At 38.6% G+C, this 19,641-nt stretch overlaps 2 protein-coding genes across 2 annotated transcripts in view; both read right to left on the bottom strand.

Annotated features, from left to right (window-relative positions):
• The window catches only part of LOC128861909 (mucin-2-like), a 191,263-nt gene that overhangs the window by 110,904 nt on the left and 60,718 nt on the right, over positions 1-19,641 (bottom strand). The gene's annotated exons all lie outside the window — the stretch shown is intronic.
• LOC128860177 (trypsin-1) lies at positions 1,433-8,711 on the bottom strand. The gene is made up of 5 exons (XM_054097470.1): positions 7,776-8,711; positions 4,208-4,577; positions 3,627-4,012; positions 3,363-3,542; positions 1,433-1,691 (listed from the first exon to the last, which is right to left on the bottom strand). The coding sequence occupies exons 1-5, from the start codon at positions 7,836-7,838 to the stop codon at positions 1,518-1,520; spliced, it is 1,173 nt and encodes a 390-aa protein (XP_053953445.1). The 5' UTR covers positions 7,839-8,711; the 3' UTR covers positions 1,433-1,517.

Below are 19,641 nucleotides of genomic sequence, written 5' to 3'. Positions count from 1 at the left end.
CTCTATTTGAATAAGATTTTGTTTCAGTGCTCGCATCACGTTTCCACTTGAAATTTTGACTGTCAGTCAGCAGCATATCCCAGCGGAACGAAGTGCAACGATGAAAAAACGCTTGAAAAATTTTGGCTTATACTGAAATACATATAAGGGCCGTCGTAGTCGCATGGGTAGGTGAGTGACTACCATTCGGAAGTGCACAGATTGGAGTCTCCTGGCACCAAACAGCAAAAAGTTAAAACAAAATTTTTTTTCTAATAGCAGTCGCCCGGCACCAGATAATGGCAAACCTTCGAGTGCATTTCTGTCATGAAAAAACTCCTCATAAAAAGTCCATCTCCCGTTTAGAGTCGTCTTGAAACTTTAGATCCTTCCGTTTGTGAAATAACAACAAGACGCACACCACAAATTGGATGAGAAGCTCGAGTGTAAGCGGTATTCAGCGGTTCCACCACAAGAACCAGAGCCAATTATCGGAATCAGTTCCGCACGAATCATGAATTGGATCAGCGATTGTGTATGAAATTTGCATTAAGAGCGATGGTCCGATCTAGAACGCTGCAGAACTGCAAAGTGTTTTGTGACAAGTCCGAACAGAAAACTTTCCAACTTTCTACAAACACTTGGATGAAAGGACTTTCGATTGATGGTCAGTATTATTACAGGACACAGCCCATGAGGACAGCATATGACCACCATTGGAATCACTGAAGACCCAATTTGCCTGTCTTGCTTAGAGGATGCGGATCACACTGAGCATTTTCTCTGTGAGTGTCTTGCCTTTGCTACAGCAAGACTACGAGCTTTGGGTTCCTAAAATAGGACTAACACAGGACTAACAGGACCTTTGTCTCTCTCTCTCTCTCTATTCTTTCCTATCTCTTTCTCTGATACTTTTCTCCTTTCTTCTTCGGCTATCTACCCTCTTTCCATAGCTCTAAAAAAAACACTCCAACTGACGCCTCATCGTCCAAGCTTCTGCGTCATATGTTGTGACGGACCTGAGTGATGACGAGTGTTTGAGAGAAAGATTCTGCTCTCAAACACTCGTCATCAAATTTTCTGCTGCATTGTGTAACTACCGCCATTCTCTCGATTAAAAATTAACTCAATAATATGAACTTCAGCGGTCCTTAGTTTTAGTGAGCTTTCGTATTAGGCCACACAGCTCAGCGATTAATCGATCTCTTGCTGTTATCGACTGGCTACCGCCTTGGCAATACCAGTTGGCCTGCTCGAGACTGTCATTTCACTTTTTTGCAAGATATTCCGAAAAATTAAATTTATGCACGGAATCTATTCAGGTTCCTCAACTCCAACAACAATAATTTATTGAATTCACGATTCATATTAGTTAATCACGAATATCGATACGGCAATAAAAAACAACCAGACGTACTTCGAAACAAATTGTTTTCATTTATTTGTTGTACAATCCAAAATAACTAAATAGTTCAAAATGTATAAAATATAATAAATTAAAATTAATAAATAATAAATAATTAAACCCTTCCCTCCACTCATTGCTTGCAATAACAGGCATCTTTCGTATTTTCCGAGATCCACTTCAAGTACTTACTGACGCGCGTATAGACACCCGGAGCATTCGGTTTAGCGCAACCAAATCCAAAGGATACAACACCAGCCAATTGGAAGATACGATCACGCACAATCAACGGGCCGCCACTGTCGCCCTGATGAAAGAAAAAGAGAAAGTGAAAATGGATACTATGAGAGGCATAAAATTCATATAAAGTTGACAAAAGGATAAAGTGAAAGGCAGAGTAAATGTACACAAATCGGGAAGGAGTAGCTGATTGAAAACACTTGCTTGAGCGCAACAAAGAGATTGTGAGCTCGGTTGGAAGTAACTAAAGTTGAAAGTGAGCAAAACGCAGCTGGTTTTGTGAAACTAAGTGAGCAGGACCAAGTGAGTGAGTTTAGCGGGGAGACAGAATGAGTCCGTTGCGTTGGTATCCTACATAGAATGATAGAATGCAAAATTACAACTAAGGCTGCTACGTCATAGGGCATTTGACAGCACAGTTGCGTGTTTTCATATCACACCCATTCTTACGCTCTTGTAGCCAGTCGTCAGTTATATTACCAACACTATCTCAGCTTTTGCAGGCCTCTGTCGCTCTCATCTCGCTTATAACGTATCAGCTGATTCCTTCAAAATCATTGAGGGCCTATTGGCAGCTCGTTGTTGACGATCTCTTTACATTCTGTACATCGTGGTCGGTTTCGGGAACGAGTTCGAATTGCATGCAGAATCCACAACGAAAGCATTGCCGTTTAAAAATAAATCAGCTGTTCTGTATTTTATGTTGTACACATTGTTGAAGTGCCGGAAAGATAGATAGATATATTATATTTGATTTTAGGTTTGCACTTCGATCTCACCGGCTTTTGGGACCTCCACTCATCACAGTTCACTTATTAAAGTGAAGGTAAGGCTGAGCTGGGCTGAGTGTATACGCCTTTCTTCTTTTTGCAATTGCGTCACATTCACGAAGAAGGTGTATTGAAGTGTTCGGGGGTTGGTCGAAGAAACGACAGGAGTCAGTGGGTCATATCCCAATTCTTTGCAGATGTCTGCACAATCAGTAATGATCTGTGAGAATGCCCATAAGTATTCGTAGTTTATCCTGAGGGAGGATTATAAGTTTCCCAGCAAGGATTTCCCATGGCGTATCGACATAGGTTGGTACTAGATATCCTCGCTTAGCCTCTTCACTCTTAAGCTGTTGTCAGCATGAGAGGTCCCGGTTTCTATTGGTAACGCGGCCGCATCCTCTTTTGCCAATGCGACCACTACTTTGCTCCCAGTTATACACCTGTGTCCTGCAACCTTAACTAGCCGGATACGATTGTGCGTTTCTAAGAAATTCAGTTTCTCGATAGGCTCAAGGACCAGAGAAAACTTAACCTGCCGGACTTCCCGAGCGATGTAAATTGAAAATAGCTGACTATGTCCGTTGCGGTAAGACGGGTGGCACGATTGTGGCACTCTTCATACTATCGCAGACAATAAATCGATGGTCAGTCAAATGCGGTGCCACAACGAATGCGACGAACTCATTCTGGCGAACCTATGAATCAATAAGAGTGCGTAAAGTTCAGTTTACATAGGCGTTTACATGGACAATAATTTAATGCTTAATAACGGTAGATTTGCAACAATTAATTTTTTACCGTATTGCTCACGGCTGGATTCTTACTTTCACATGCTTATTTTTTCACTTTCTTACTTACACTTTAGTACTCCAAAATCCAAAAAAAAAAAAGGAAATTTACAACAATCAGAACTCCAATAATCCAAAAGCGCACTACTAAAGATATGTTTCTTTTCAATTACTCACCTGACACGCATCCTTGCCTCCTTCTTCAACTAATCCTGCGCACAACATCGCATTCACTATCATTGTTTTATACGAAGTGTTACGACATTGCGCGTTCGTGATTATTGGCACTGTGACCTCCTGCAAGACGCTCGAAATATCACCATCCTGACTCGTAAGACCCCAGCCAGCGATTACGCCCTAAAATTCCAAAGAAGACTCCCTTCAAATAAGTCGGAAGAGAAGAGTCGCCACATTGCAGCAGCTAAACACATACAAACACACCTCCTTGAAATCAAAGTTCTGATTGGGATTTGGCAAGCAAACTGGTCTAATTGGATCCTTCAACGCTATGGGCTTACTCAGCTTCACCAAGGCTATATCATTGACCAAAGTATTATCGTTATATTTCTTGTGCGTCACTAGCGCCACGGCACGTCTCATGATGCCCATATTTTGTGTAGAACGACCAAGCTGCAACAGTCTTACCGATATGCGTTTGACATTTTGCCCCTTGGCACAGTGAGAGGCGGTCAGCACATAACGGTCGTTGATCAGTGTGCCTCCGCAGTAGACAAAATTATCTCTAATGAGCTGTGCAGTCCAGGGATATTTATTGATACGCACAACAGTGCCACCAATAATGCGATTTACATTTGGAACACCGCAAGCTGAGGAAGTGAAAGGGTAGAAGCAAAATAGAGAGAGAGAGAAAGGGCAAAATGTATCGAGTATTTAAAGAGAGTAGTTCGTTTGAGTGAGTAAATAGCAACGACGAAATTTATTGAAATGAAATTAGTAGATTAAGAAATATAGTGGAGCATTGTTTTACTGTCAATCTGGTAATGTAACTACACGGAACTTACTGCACGTAGCACATTTGTTGAAGCGGAATGCCTTCGCATCATCATCATCTCCCAACCCAACGGCACCTTCAGTGTTACCCAATAAAGAAGAGAGTATTTGCTCTTTTTGCCCATTTATAATGTCATCAATGAAGTCACCCATTACGCCGGGTGGTGGTGTGGCAACTGATTCATTGTTGCTAAGCTGGAAGTCCATATTCTCCGCAGGTAAAATAGGAACGCGCGAAGGTGGTCGTGGATAGTCGTATCCGTTGAAGTTTTGCTGCGGTGAAACAGGTAGTGGAGAGTGCGGGGGTTGGTAATAGTTTCCATTTTCTTGTGGTAAAGCGACATTTTGGTTATAGGGAGGTTGATAAGAGTAGCCAGAGTCCTTATGGGAATTAATAGATGTTTATATTGTTAATTTGCATGCGATGCTGTGGATTAGTTTGATTTTTCAAAATATACGAGACCTCCATCTTTTTGAGTGTATTATATGGTTAAAAAAATGTTTTTTTTTAATTTTAAAAAAATATGTTTTTTTTATTTTTAAAACATTTAAATAAAAATTTTGTTTTGCTAGGTTATAAGTCGTTGTTTGCTTCGAAATCTCTTCATATAGAATTTCAAAAATGTTCTAAATATGAGTTAGTTTTTATTAAAAGGAATCCATTATTTTTGCGTAAAATTTTGCGCAAATGATTTGAAACTATTTTATGGCCGATCTTTAGCTCCTGGGCGCTGCTACGATTACTATGATGCCGGTCTATTTCGATTATTGCTGTGATTTTATCGAGATTTTACACGACGGGCTTGCCTGTGCGAGGTGCATTTTTAACATCAAAAATGCCTGAACGGAATCGGCGAAACCGAAACTGCACGTACTTAGCTGTTACAGTATCGGCACCATAAATACAATTCACAATATCAGCGGCTTGGCTTGCATTTTCGTAAACTGTAAAATGTACCGAATTTTCTCTTTGTTTAGTTCCATTGTTAACACCCTGTAACTCACAACTGAATAGAACAAACAAAAAACAGGAAAAAAACTTCTCTAGTGTCAAATGGCACCTTGAAAATAAGTATAAACTTTACATTGTTAGATTGACACTTTACGAGAGATCGATCACTATAGCCATCTACCGAGAAAATAATGGATTTCTTTTTCTCCAAACTAATATTTTATTTTATTTTACTTTATTTTATTTTATTTTATTTTATTTTTATTTTATTTGAGCTTAATCCATCTCGGCTGTTGCCGGAGATTACACATCCCGGATAAAATTTTCAAGGGATTGTGCTCTGGTGGAGCGTAGTCCAAGTTCTACGCCCATGCGATTACTATTGCTTAAATATTTAAAAATCTACGAACTATTGCACATGTGTCCAGTATGGTCGGCTTCTGCATGTCTTCTAAGAGGTGTTGGCAGTCATACTTCCTCAAGTTTTTTATTAAATGCTTAGGCACTAATCCAGTGGACGATATAATTATTGGAATTATATTCACTTCCCTCGCCATGTACATCCGTTTAAGTTCTATGCCCAGAGCTGCATACTTAGATATTTTAGTGGAGTATGGGCTTTGGATGTTGCTATTAAGAGGCACCGCTATATCGATTACTTCGATTGTTTTATTTATCTTATCGAACAAGATAATGTCAGGTTTGGTGGCAGCTGCTCATTGATCTGTGGATATAAATCTGTCCCGGTACAGTTTAGAATTTGCATTTTCCAAAATTGCCTTTGGTTCATATTTAAAATACAGGACCTCTACTTGTAAGAGACTACTTTTATCGCATGTTGTTGGTGGAGGATCTTTGCTATATTGTTATGTCTCATGACATATTAACGAGGGCAAGTACGCTACATCCAGCATAACATGGTCGAATGTTTCCCCGTAAATGCCGCACCTTCGGCACCTATCTTCTATTGCCTCGCCATGTATCGACCTACGGAAATTTCTTGTTGGAATAACTCAGTCCTGGTGAGCGATTGCGACACCGTGTACTGTTTTTGCCTTCCATACTGCGATCATTTCTGCTGGGGGTTAAAGCCCCTCTGGTACTGGAAAAACCTGATCCATAAAACTGAGCGGGCTAAAGCCATTATCTCCCATAGCGATAGCTTTAAATAGATGAGACTCGGTGCTAAGAAAATATGTACATAGCTTCAAAGTTTGCGAAAAGTATAGACGCGCTATATTAATGATTCCTCTTCCACCAACGTTTAAAGGAAGCAATATTCTTTCCCCAGTACTTTGACGGTAATAGCTTTGGAACTTAGTAAATGTGTTGCGTATACAATCTGTTTTATTTTAATTTTTTTTTTTATTTTTATTTTGATTTTGTTTTCTAATTTGTTTGGTTCTGGTTGATTTACTTCAGTTAACTTTAATACTAATTTAGAATGCTTTTTCGTTTTTTGTTTTTTGTATTTTCTGTTTAAGTTTATTTTATTTTACTTAAATTAATGTAATTCTATTTTATTTTCCTTTATTTAAGTTAATTTATTTTTTCTTTCTGTATTAGTTTTCTAATTTTTTTGTCAATTTATTTTCTTTCATTTTATTTAATTTTATTTTCAACTATACAACTATTACGATACTTAAATTAAATTTTATTTTACTGTAATTCATTTAATCTTTTTGTTTAATTTTATTTTACTTTATTTTACTTAACTTTTACTTACTTTTATTAATTTAATTTATTTCATTTTTTATTTTTTTACTTAATTTAATTTTATTATTTTTATATTAGTTTACTTAAGCTGCATAAATTTATTTCAATTAAGCTTTGTTTTATTCTGTTTATTTTGGAATATCTTTTTTGTGTTATTTTCTATTTTCTACTGAAGTAACTTTGTGTTAGAGCAACTTAATTACATTTAATTTTTAATAATTTTATAACCTCTAATTTATTTTAATTTAATATTTTTTTCTTTAAGTCGCACTAATTTTCCAAAATTGGATTTAATTTATTTAATAAAGATTTTTGATTTAATTTAATTTTTTTATATTTTGTATTTTTTTTTGTTTTTGTGATAATTTATATTTTCTATTTGTGGTAATTTAATTTAGTTTCATTTTGTTGATTTTTTCTCATTCGTTTCTTGTTATATTTTAATATATATTAAGTTCGCTTTGTACGAGTAGCCTCCCATAATTGATTTGTTAAAATATTGCATTCTGTAAATCATTTTATAGCAAATTTTGAGGTAAATTAAAATATAGTTAATAAAAGGGAAAATGAAAAATGATATATTGTCAATTCTTAAAAAATTTTGCAAATTCTTCTTCAAATCTAGTTTATTAATACACTTGCGGAAGTTTCTTTCTATGGAAAAGCTCTCAATTTCCAAAGCATATTATTTCTTCTGTCTTCATCATCATTATTATTACTTTATTATATTATTATTATTATTAATATTATTATTCCTCATTTATTTAAATTCTTCATTAATACCATTAATTTTAATTTATTTTCAATTTATTTCACTTTACTCTGCACTCATTAAATGTTGCTTGTACTTATCATGTCCAGGTTGAAATTTTACTTTCGTTATAGCTCACTCAATTTCTTTCCTCACTCACCGCTCTACTAGCACTCAAATGAAGCAGCACCACTGCCCACATTGCGTACTTTAATTGTCGCATTCTTATCTTTGGCACTGATACTTTGACAGCTAAATTTCCCAGTGGCACACAAACCTTTAACACTTGAGGAGATATTTTGCAAAGGTCTGACCCGTTTTTCGGACCTTCCGCGCTACGCAAGGCTCGCAGTTCAACTAAAGAAGAAAGTTGCCTTCAGCCGCTTCTTATATGTCAGAGTGCTGGTGTCAAGCTCCTGGCCACCTTTTCCACCGTCGCAAAAAACGCTTCTGAATTCTTTCTGTTATAAATTCCAAAATTGACTGTGCTATCTGCGCCCAGACGCAATTTGTCAACTTCTCATTCACTTCTCTTTATCATTTATGTTCTTTTTTATTCTTTTTGCCACTTATTAAATCGTTCGAAACGAAATTCTTCAATTCGCTTAAGGCTATGCACACGACGAGTGTTCTGCTATGAACCTTTGCAGCTGTTTGCGTTGTGCAACATAGCGTTTCCAATAAGAATTTTGGTGGATTTCATTTCATCTTTTTTTTTTTGTTTTTGCACATGTTTTTAGAAATTTATGCATTAATTATTTTTTCACTCAGTTTTTATTAACCCCATTTATTATCACCCATCACTTTACTTGGCTGTGACATGCTTGACCCAATTCGAGTGCTGCTGTTCTTTGACATTTGTTTTTGTTTTGTAATAGTTTCCAACAGAGTTTTTAATTATGCTTGTTTACTAATTTATTCCACGACATACGCATAATAAGCCAATGAAAATGAATATTTACTTTCCTATCATCTTTCGTTAGCTTCATTATAATGTTTGCCTTTAACCAACATCTAATCGAGTTACCAACAAAAAGAGAACGAAAAATCAGAAATGGATGAAATTTAAACTGAAATTTACATATTGAAATAAGGGTATCTCATTTGTAGCCGCACATATAATAAATATGCAAATTCTCCATGATTTATTAGTGCAAAGCATAACTCGGCTCAAATTTCATTGTTTAACCGGCATTTGAGTCACGAAGAATAATTGCGAGGAGTTCACGAAACCCATTACAAAAGACTATTTAATTGGGGCGCCCATGAATAACATTGTCTTACTTAGGTTGTAAATTTTCGGCTGCGTCTGTTAAATCTGTTGTTTATTATAAACCGTTACACCGTTTCAGCGAGTTGTGCTAATTATCTCTCTCACCTGAGGGTATGCATTAATTCACTTAGCACTTGTCTGCACCTCTCAACTGATTTATGAAATAGTTTTTTTAAAGCGTTCGATACCTAAGAGTGACCAGATGGCACTGCTAATTTTTCTTATTATTATGTTTTAGCGGCTATGAAAGGTACCACAGACATCTGGCTGTCACGACATTAAGTGAGGCTTGCCATATCAACATGGACCGTCTGGTTCTTGCCGCAAGTGTAGAAATTATTAAAAAATAGTATCAAGAAAACCGAATTAGAGGGCGAGAGGGAGGGTGCTTCAACAAGTACCCGTGTTTGATGACAGAAGGTGTTCCTGGCGGAAGTTTGTAGTAGCATCATGTGCTAACATCTATCAAACGACAGCAAACGAAATTTCAGACTGATTGAGTGATTAGTTTGGATTTGGCAGCTATTCGAGTAAGACGCGTTTCGGGGTTTTCGCTAAGATGGAAAAAGAGTAGTATCGTTCGGTAATTCGCTTTTTATATTTGGATGGGGAAAAATGTGAGAATATAAAAGTAAAGTTGGATGCTGTCTATGGGGACGCTTTGCCATCTATGACCCCTGTTAAATATTGGTACAACGAATTTAAACATCCGTTTTTGATAAGAAGTGACCAGGACGCCCGGCAGACATGGTTACCGAGGAAATCATTCAAAAAGTCCACGACAGGATTCTCGCTGATCGACAAACGAAAGTGCGCAAAATAAAAGAAACCATTGGTGTGTCAACCGGAACGGTAATTAATATTTTACATGATAAGTTGGCGATGAAAAAATTGTCGCCCCGATGGGTGCCGTGATTGCTCACAAGCAACTTCGAAGCAGTGTTTAAAGCAATTTACGCGAGATCCGAAGGAATTTTTGCGTCAATTTGTCACCGTTGATGAATCCTGGATTCATCATTAATCAACTCAATCAAAAAAATGGATTTCTCCCCGTGAATCTGCTCCAAAGAAGACGAAGACGGTCCCATCGACCGGAAAGATCATGGCTACGATTATATGGGATGCGAACGGCGTCATCCTCATGGATTTTTTAGTAAAAGGAAAACGATGACTGGGCAATACTACAGTGAATTATGGGACCATTTTCACAAAAAATTGAAGGAGACACGTTCGCATTTGACGAAAAAGAAGATGCTGTTTCACAACGATAACGAACCAGCACATTCATCCGGAGTTGTTGTCGCCGCCAAACTGCATGAATTGCGTTATGAATTGCTGCCGCACCTCCCGTATTCAACCGATCTGGCTCCCAGCCGCTTTTTATTGTTCCCTAACATGAAGAAATGGCTCGCGAGAAAAAAATGTAGTTCAAAAGAGGAAGTCATCGGCGAGACAGAGGCGTATTTTAGAGAGTTAGAAAAGTTCTATTTTTTTGGATGGGTTAAAAAATGGCCGAAGCGTTGGGAGAAGTGTACATATCTTTCTAAAAGGAGACTATTTTGAAAAATAAAAAAAAATTGTTAAGAAAAATGGTGTCTTCATTTCTAGTATGGTCACTTAATATATTAAGCCCCCCTCGTATATATAATGGACGCTTATACCCTTTCTGGGTATTTGATCGAACTCCTCCTCCTATTTGTGGCGTGCGTCTTGATGTTGTTCCACAAATGGAGGGACCTACAGTTTCAAGCCGACCTCGAATGACAAATGGTTTTTATTAGGAGCTTTTCAATGGCAGAAATACACTCGGAGGTTTGCCATTGCCTGCCGAGGGGCGACCGCTATTTCTTCTTTTTGGTCTTTCACCGAAATTCGAGCCTACGTTCCTCTCTCAATTCCGAACAGCGGCCGCCACAAGTGGTCATATACGCGCCTAAATTATTAGTAAACAAATATTTTAATAAAATGTAGTAACAGCCTAAATACAGATTTTTCACCTGCATATAAATAAATCACAGCTGATCCAGTGAATTGAATATTTTCACTTTTACCATTCAACAATCAAGAATTACCAGTAAACATTCGAGAACCGATAATTTGACGCTCGCATTACATTGCATTTCACGGCATAGGAAACAGAAATATCAACAACTACAAGATCACCCAAATTTGGGTCAGCAGAGCAATACCGAGCACACAGCATCTCTGCCAACGCATTCCTATCTCATTTGCGTCTTCTCGAGTGTGCACACTTTCCTAACGCTCGCGGGTGCTCACACACATACAAGTAAGAAGAATTACTTTTTAGGCGCGTATCTTTTGTATAGCTTCAGAACAAAAGCGTTCGAAAGTAACTCAAGTGGTGGAGTCAAGTCAAAGTCAAGAAGTTAGAAAAACAAAAACAAAAAAAACACAAAGTGAAATAGAACAAAAATTAAATCACAAAAAAAAAGAAAAATATATTATGTGAAAGTCGAAGAAGGAAAAAAAAAATGAATAAACTTGTTTCGATTTAATGATGCACGCATTGCCACTGCCCAAAGCTTAGGAGTCTTAATACCCGCTCGGGTGGTGCTTGCTTAGTTAGCTGCTTACACAGGCCACTGATGCTGCTGACCGCGCTCGGCACTGGGGCTACTTCAACGCTACACTTGTTGGCTTCGTGACGCTAAGTGGACTGACCTAGGTGAGATTAAGGCTAATCGTAAGCGCACAGCATAAAACTAACAGCTATTGTCGTTTAGACGCCACGCAAACTCGTACTAAACAACGCGCGGGGGTAAGCAACAAAAGACTTAAGCAGCGAACCTGCAGAAAATGTAAATTTTCTTTTTTCTACGCAACGATGCACAAAACTGACCGTTTTGTAAGTTTTACGATTTCTCTCTAATTTTCCACACATTTTGTTATTAAAATTAGCGGCAATTTTTGTCTGTTGTGCCGTTAGAAAATTTAAATAAAAAACGTAACAAAAAATCTCTTCAGGAAAACAATGAAAAAAAAACACACTAAAAACGGAAGTAAAGCGATCAAAAATTGGGCAAAACCAAACATTTAACGGTCACTTGAATGCAACATGTATCTTTAGCTTAATACTGAAGCGTAATTTTGTTGTTTTGACAGCCAATTTGCCTGATATTTTCGTTGATTTTGTTTTGTTCTCTCCACAAGCGGTTGGCCAATTCGTTCCACTTGCTTTGAACTGGGTCAGCATGAAGATGTCGAGTTGTAGATAGAAAAGTAACAAAAAAAAAATGTACATTTTTGAAGAAATAGCAGATAACAACAGCAGCAGCAGCCACTGGGATAATGTAATAACATTTGAAGCCAACAGCAAGTGGCCGGTTTTTGTTTCCTTTTTTTTTTTTGTTTCTTGTTTGTTTCTTGTGCCTTTGTTTGCTATTTGCCGCCAAGTTACAAACTAAGTAGCAGCAATTACAAGCTTAGCGGCAATCTTATCGCCAGCAATCGCTTGGCTGCATTGTGTGATTTCGAAAGCAACAGCAGCACCAGCAACACAGCAGCAGAAGCCGCATAAAGGTTGTGCCGATGTGTGGCCGGTGTAGTAAAGCAAAAATAAACAAAAAGCACGATTTGTAAGTCAAAGCTAGTTTCGTTTGCAAATAAACAGTAAGCGAATATACATACCAACAACAACAACAATTTTTTTTAACTTTGTCTCCCATACCAGTCATTTACTGATTGCCCGCAGTTGCAGCAAAAAAAAAAAATCAATTCATAATCAGCAAGTGCCATATGAGTATGTGTACAACAAAAACAAAGAAGTATGCAAATATGTACGCATTATCCACGATATCTAAATAAAGCGACGCTGCTGCATAATTTATCAATGTAATTATTACATCGCATCGGTAATTTGTTGCGAAAGCCGAACACAAATTGAAAACTTCTATTTCTTCACTAAATTCCTAACAACTACATTTTTTTTTAATTTGTTTTCTCACAAAGCTCATTATCAAACTCAAAGTATGGAGTGTATGGCAGAAAACGAAGTTTGTTTTCATACCCAAGGCAGGGTAGATGGGTCACGACTCGGCCAAATACTTCGGACCTATAAGTCTTACCTCATTTCCCTTAAAGGTGTTTGAAATATTGATCGATGATATCGGAGAGCGCATCAAATCTAAATTATCTCCAGAGCAGTAGCTTACCTGAAGGGAAAGCAACCCTACACGAGGTGGTAGGGCATGTGCAAAAATCTCTGGAGGGCAAAAAATTCACTTTGGCGGCTTTCATAGATAATAGAGGAAGCTTTCCACAACGTAAGGACGTAGTCACTTGTCACTGCGTTAGATAGACAAGAGGTGGAAAGACCCATCTGTCTCTGGATCTCGTCCCCGAGAGCACATCAAATCTAAATTATCTCCAGAACAGCAGCTTGCCTGAAGGGAAAGGAACCTTACACGAGGTGGTAGGGTCTGTGCAAAAATCTCTGGAGGGCAAACAATTCACTTTGGCGGCTTTCATAGATAATAGAGGAAGCTTTCAACAAAATTAGGACGTAGTCACTTGTCACTGCGTTAGATAGACAAGAGGTGGAAAGACCCATCTGTCTCTGGATCTCGTCCCCGAGAGCACATCAAATCTAAACTATCTCCAGAACAGCAGCTTGCCTGAAGGGAAAGCAACCTTACACGAGGTGGTAGGGTCTGTGCAAAAATCTCTGGAGGGCAAACAATTCACTTTGGCGGCTTTCATAGATAATAGAGGAAGCTTTCAACAACATTAGGACGTAGTCACTTGTCACTGCGTTAGATAGACAAGAGGTGGAAAGACCCATCTGTCTCTGGATCTCGTCCCCGAGAGCACATCAAATCTAAATTATCTCCAGAACAGCAGCTTGCCTGAAGGGAAAGGAACCTTACACGAGGTGGTAGGGTCTGTGCAAAAATCTCTGGAGGGCAAACAATTCACTTTGGCGGCTTTCATAGATAATAGAGGAAGCTTTCAACAACATTAGGACGTAGTCACTTGTCACTGCGTTAGATAGACAAGAGGTGGAAAGACCCATCTGTCTCTGGATCTCGTCCCCGAGAGCACATCAAATCTAAATTATCTCCAGAACAGCAGCTTGCCTGAAGGGAAAGCAACCTTACACGAGGTGGTAGGGTCTGTGCAAAAATCTCTGGAGGGCAAACAATTCACTTTGGCGGCTTTCATAGATAATAGAGGAAGCTTTCAACAACATTAGGACGTAGTCACTTGTCACTGCGTTAGATAGACAAGAGGTGGAAAGACCCATCTGTCTCTGGATCTCGTCCCCGAGAGCACATCAAATCTAAATTATCTCCAGAACAGCAGCTTGCCTGAAGGGAAAGGAACCTTACACGAGGTGGTAGGGTCTGTGCAAAAATCTCTGGAGGGCAAACAATTCACTTTGGCGGCTTTCATAGATAATAGAGGAAGCTTTCAACAATATTAGGACGTAGTCACTTGTCACTGCGTTAGATAGACAAGAGGTGGAAAGACCCATCTGTCTCTGGATCTCGTCCCCGAGAGCACATCAAATCTAAATTATCTCCAGAACAGCAGCTTGCCTGAAGGGAAAGCAACCTTACACGAGGTGGTAGGGTCTGTGCAAAAATCTCTGGAGGGCAAACAATTCACTTTGGCGGCTTTCATAGATAATAGAGGAAGCTTTCAACAATATTAGGACGTAGTCACTTGTCACTGCGTTAGATAGACAAGAGGTGGAAACACCTATCTGCCTCCGGATCTCGTCCCTGCTTGGCTGCAGGGAAGTTAATGCGGCGGCAAGAGGGAATAAAGTCACTAGATTGTGCACAGGGGGACACCGCAGGATGATGTCCTTTCGCCTCTCCTTTTAGCTATTTGGTATTGACGAAGTTCTGACAATGTTAAAGAAGGGTGGGGTTAAGTTAGTTGCATACGCCGATGAAGTGATCTTAATGACAAAGGGGTCGAGTAATGATGACAGTCATAACAGAGATTTTAAAAAGGTCACAAAGGTCACAAGGCTGTACTCAGTCGCTGGGCCGCCAGTTGCGGCCTCCAAGTCAACACGGACAAAAAGGAGCTGGTGCTATTAACAAGAAAATATAAACCTCCACACTTTAGACTTCTTAAATTTAATAACCACGTTCTCCAGCTGCCATCGGAAGTTAGGTAACTTGGAGTGATACTTGACTCCACACTCTAGTGGAAGCTACACCTTGAAAATCGATTAAAGGAGGCCAGTAATGCTTTCTCATCTCGCAAATCTCTGCTGTGCAAAAAATTAAGACTCGGATCATTTTTGGGTGCACAACGCAGTGTTTCTAAATGTCCTTTTGCACTCACTTCCCATCGACTTTTACATTATTTCCATCCCTGCTCAAAGTACAATCAAGTTAAGGGAAATTGGCCGCTGGAGGTAAACTCTTAAGTGACAGGGTAGCATTTTCAGGCAGTTAACACTGCATTTTTCTGAACTTCGTACAGAGCTCTCTATCCGCAAACTGGAGTTTGAGAGTCGTGCTAGAGCAACATCCCCAAGTATTCGGAATTGGAACGAGAGAGAAACCTGTACCGATTCTTATTCCTCTATGTTCCTTGATAGGTCCAAGATGGGATCGAGAGTCGTAGCAGGGGTTTTCTCTAAATTATTTCCTATTTTAATTTCCTTTAAACTCCCAGTGTTTTCCAGGCACGAGGGAAGATGGGAGCGATGGAGATATATACACCTTTTGCGATAGTCAAATTGCGATCTAGGCTCTGACGACACCGTAGTGCAGATTCAAACTAGTCAACTCCTGTAAGTGCCTGGTGTGCAGGTAACATTTCTCTGATCGGGGTTCCAGGACATAGGAACATAAAGGGAAGTGAAATTTGGTGATGAATGGTGCCAGAAAGGCGACTGAATTTGTAGCAGAGACCTCCTAACCGGCCATTGGCAACCTCTTGGCTGTTGTTCAAGGAGAATTGCACAACTTATCTCTTAGCAAAGCGCAGAATGATGGAGCTTTGAATCATCATGTGCTATTTCAAAACCGCTTGGAGCCCAATACAATAGACGTGGAACTCCGAAAATTCGAGGGACTCAACGCCATTCAATTTCCAAATTTAATCATCATTGCAGAAGCTGTGGGGACCTTCCAGAGAAGGCGAATGTTGAAAACTTTCTATGTGAATGTCCGGGTTTGGCAGTTAGACGATTTAGGTGACTGGTTGCTCCTTTTAACGACAGTCTGTGGCTGTGTGTCAACCTAAATCCCATCAATCTTCTCGATTATATCAACTGTTCTGGCTGACTGTAGTTATCTGCCTGTTGGAGGTCTCAAATTGGTATCAACACAGCGCTTTAGTGCTAGTCGGGGAGTGCCAGACTGGTACTTCAACCATTTCACCTTCCTCCACGAACTATACTCGTACATAGGGTAGTATTTTTAACTTTCCCAAGCATATCAATTTTCATCATCGTTAACAACGTAATTTTTTCATTTATACTTGTCTACTTATTTGCGGTGACTAATTTGCGGTTGTAATGAAATGTTGCTATATTAAAATTCTCTAAAACCGCAGGCAGTTTTATTGTTGCTTTACTCTGCAATTGCTTTGAAACTTGTACTGTGATATATGCTTTGAATGAATGTTACTTGTTTTGAATTCTTTAAAGATTTTTATCGTGCATTTTCGTAATGTATTTTTAGTAGAGTTGTCTGAATACTCTTTTTTTCTTTTCAAGCAGATGAAGTCATTTTTGCTCCATAGTGTTCACGGTGTCATTATGGCATTTTCAAACTTTTACTGGACTAACGTCGGAATCTACGAGATGTGATTCAGGAAAATAACCCATTTTATTTACATTTTTATATAGACTTGGAGGAATAATAATAATAATAATAAAGGAAAATTGCATGACAGTCAAACTTTCAACTTTTCACTCGCAAGTGATCAAACAAGTTCTAATTATCAAAATACTAACGTCATGGAGCGCTCGTCTTCACCTCTAATCTAATGGCCAAAAAATTTCTAAGCAAACTGGTAGATTCTAAAAACATTTAGAAAAATAAAAAAATAATCATGCCAATATTTAAGAAATAGTGGGGCCATCTGTGAAAAGTGCTGTAACAGAACCTGCACTACAAGCAATGTTGAAGGGACTGTAAGGATGAGAAGCTTAATTTGAGAAGGTACTTTTTTTTTAAGAAAAAAAAAATTTTCACAGATTTCAAACCGAAAATATTGGGTCACTGTGACCATTAAGACTGCCTAGATGGAATTTAGCACCGTTTTGTAGCTCTCATTAGTTACAGCTAAGGCTTACAGGTATATGTTAAAAAGTAATGGCAACTAGAATTGAGATTTTTGCCTTACTGAAACTTAAATTGAGATAAAAAAAAGTAAAAAAATCAAAAGTTAAAAGGTGAGTTATTTTTGTGAGTACTTCTTTTTTTAATATTCAGTGCGGTGTCTCCTTCCTGTATTGAGGTGATAGAATACTACTTTCTTAGTCTCTTAGCCTATTTACTCCGAATAATTTTTCCAGTATACCATAATCAAGATCTTACTGGTATCGATCCTATTAACCTTTACAGCTCTGCCACTGGAGCTACTCAGAGTATAAGAGACTTCTCAGCCGAGCCCCTTCTTCTCCTGCCGGATTCAAGTCGCCTCTTACGACAGGCATGCTTTAAGGCGTGTGTATTCTTTTCCCCTACCCACTCGGTATAGGGCTTTTAGTCATGCAACATTACAAAAATGCACTACACATAGACATTCTGAAAATGGTGAGTTGGCAAAAATGGTGCGTTTTGTGGAGGCGGTTCAAAAATGTCATAAACTCGTACCGCAATGATATGAATGAGGCGGGCTAGTCAACAGATTGTGCGATTTGACAGTGTTGGACTTCTTTCTCTGTGAGTTTTTAGTACAAAAAATGCATGCCAATTATATGCCAAAGAACAAAATGCTTCACTAGGAAGCGAGACTAACATACAAAGGCAGAGAGAGAGCCAGAACTAGAGCCAGATTCAGAGGCAGGCAAGCCAATTTCTTTTTCATTCTAGAGGAGCATTAAGTAGGCTCTTAAATCTGGACTAGGAAGCTTTACGAACTCTCATTAGATATTATGTGAGGCACTGCAGTCTTCGTTATCATTTCAGAATCTAGGTTTAGTAGAATTAAGCATATGTCTCACTCGCGAGCTGGGCGATGAAACATCAGAGGATATCCTGCAGCTCTCACAAGATGAAGAATTACTCACCTGGGTGGTGGGACTCTCAATATATCAGTAATACTGAAGAAAAATATCGAGCAAGTGCCGAAATTCATTAGAAGCCCTCAATTATAGGCATGCAGTCAAGCACAATAAAGCACGTCAGAGGTCAAAGTACACTTTTCTTTTAACATAATTGGCGCTTACACCTTTTTTGGCTATTGCGCCGAGCTCCACCTACTATTTGTGTGGTGCGTCTTAACGGTTTTCCACAAATGAAGGCATCTACGGCTTCCCGTCGCCTCTGAATTGCAGATGTTTTTTATTAGGAGCTTTTTTTATGGCAGAAATACATCCGGGAGTTGGCCATTGTATGTCTAGGGATGACCGCTATTAGAAAAAACTTCTTCTTTCAATTGATGTTTCGTGCCCGAGGTTTCGAAACACATCCGAATAATAGTCACTTACTAACCTATTCGGCTAGGGTGGTCACAGTGCAAAATAGAGTATTAAAATAATAATAAGAGATGAGGTTCGACGCGTTATTTCTGTAATTCAACTGGCACAACTAGTGAAAGAAAATAAGTGAAAGAAAATTAGAAAATTCTTAGATTTTTCTTAGCGATAGACCAGTCTTGCCATGGATTAGTGCTTCTTTTTATACCTGACTATTTTAGCGCTGCAAGTGGCCAATAGCTCGATAGTTTTTTTACACCGCGGTATCCATGAGGGTAGACTTGGTATTTTCTCAAGTACTTTCTGGAGAATCTGTCTGGAGGATGAGGTGCAATCATCTCAGCACCTCTGCCTCAGTCGTCCTACTCGCACCGGACTAACTTTCAGACATCTTGGCAGGTTTGAACATTACACATCTGGTTAATTTCATCAGCAGCCTGCAGTTAACGCAATGTTATCCTCTTATCCAAATCTCCTACTTTCTTCTTCTCCTTGGACGAATTTGATTATTTGTCCAAGTGGGTCCTTGCTCCCTATTCTGTCTTACATCTCACCGAGTTCTCAATGAAGTGCACCAGCTGCTATATACATTTCTATCCGCTAATGAATTTATTATAGCCAATTGAGTTATAGAAATCTGCTCTGATACAGCTTGGTTAGCCTCTTATAGAACTGACTTACCATTCGAGCTCGTTGGGTAAACTAACCTTTAAAATGAATACCACAAAATGGGAATGATGCGAGAAAATATTCTAAAAAATTATACTGTATTTTACATTAAGCCTAACGATACAACCTCGGAAACTATGAATACTCGGAAAATGATTAAAGAGACTGGCTACGACTGATACTACAGCCCATCCTAATGTTTAGTATATTTTTCTAAACTCTCAATGAATCAAACTCTCGTTGATGGCATTGCTTACTATTTTGAAATCAAACAAAGAATACTCAACAATTTTAATTGCACAAAGTTTATAGCTCACTTTTTTAAAAAGCCTCAGAAATTTTACTAGTTTGCATTAGATGATGACAACAGCTTTTTCAAATAAATTAAAGCCTATGAGTTTCACAAAGTTTTCGCCTTTATTGCTACCTATTTTTTGCTAGTTAGCATGG

Source organism: Anastrepha ludens, chromosome 4 (genome assembly GCF_028408465.1).
Source record: "Anastrepha ludens isolate Willacy chromosome 4, idAnaLude1.1, whole genome shotgun sequence".
NCBI lineage: Eukaryota > Metazoa > Arthropoda > Insecta > Diptera > Tephritidae > Anastrepha > Anastrepha ludens.
Note: the sequence above shows the minus strand (reverse complement) of the source record. Positions and strands in the feature narration are given on the sequence as shown.

Coding starts and splice junctions, on each gene's coding strand:
- LOC128860177 (XM_054097470.1), bottom strand. CDS start 7,838: ATGCGACAATTAAAGTACGCAATGTGGGCAGTGGTGCTGCTTCATTTG. Junction 4,578..7,775: donor ATTTGAGTGCTAGTAGAGCG/GTGAGTGAGGAA, acceptor AATTCCCATAAG/GACTCTGGCTACTCTTATCA. Junction 3,543..3,626: donor AGAACTTTGATTTCAAGGAG/GTGTGTTTGTAT, acceptor TTGGAATTTTAG/GGCGTAATCGCTGGCTGGGG.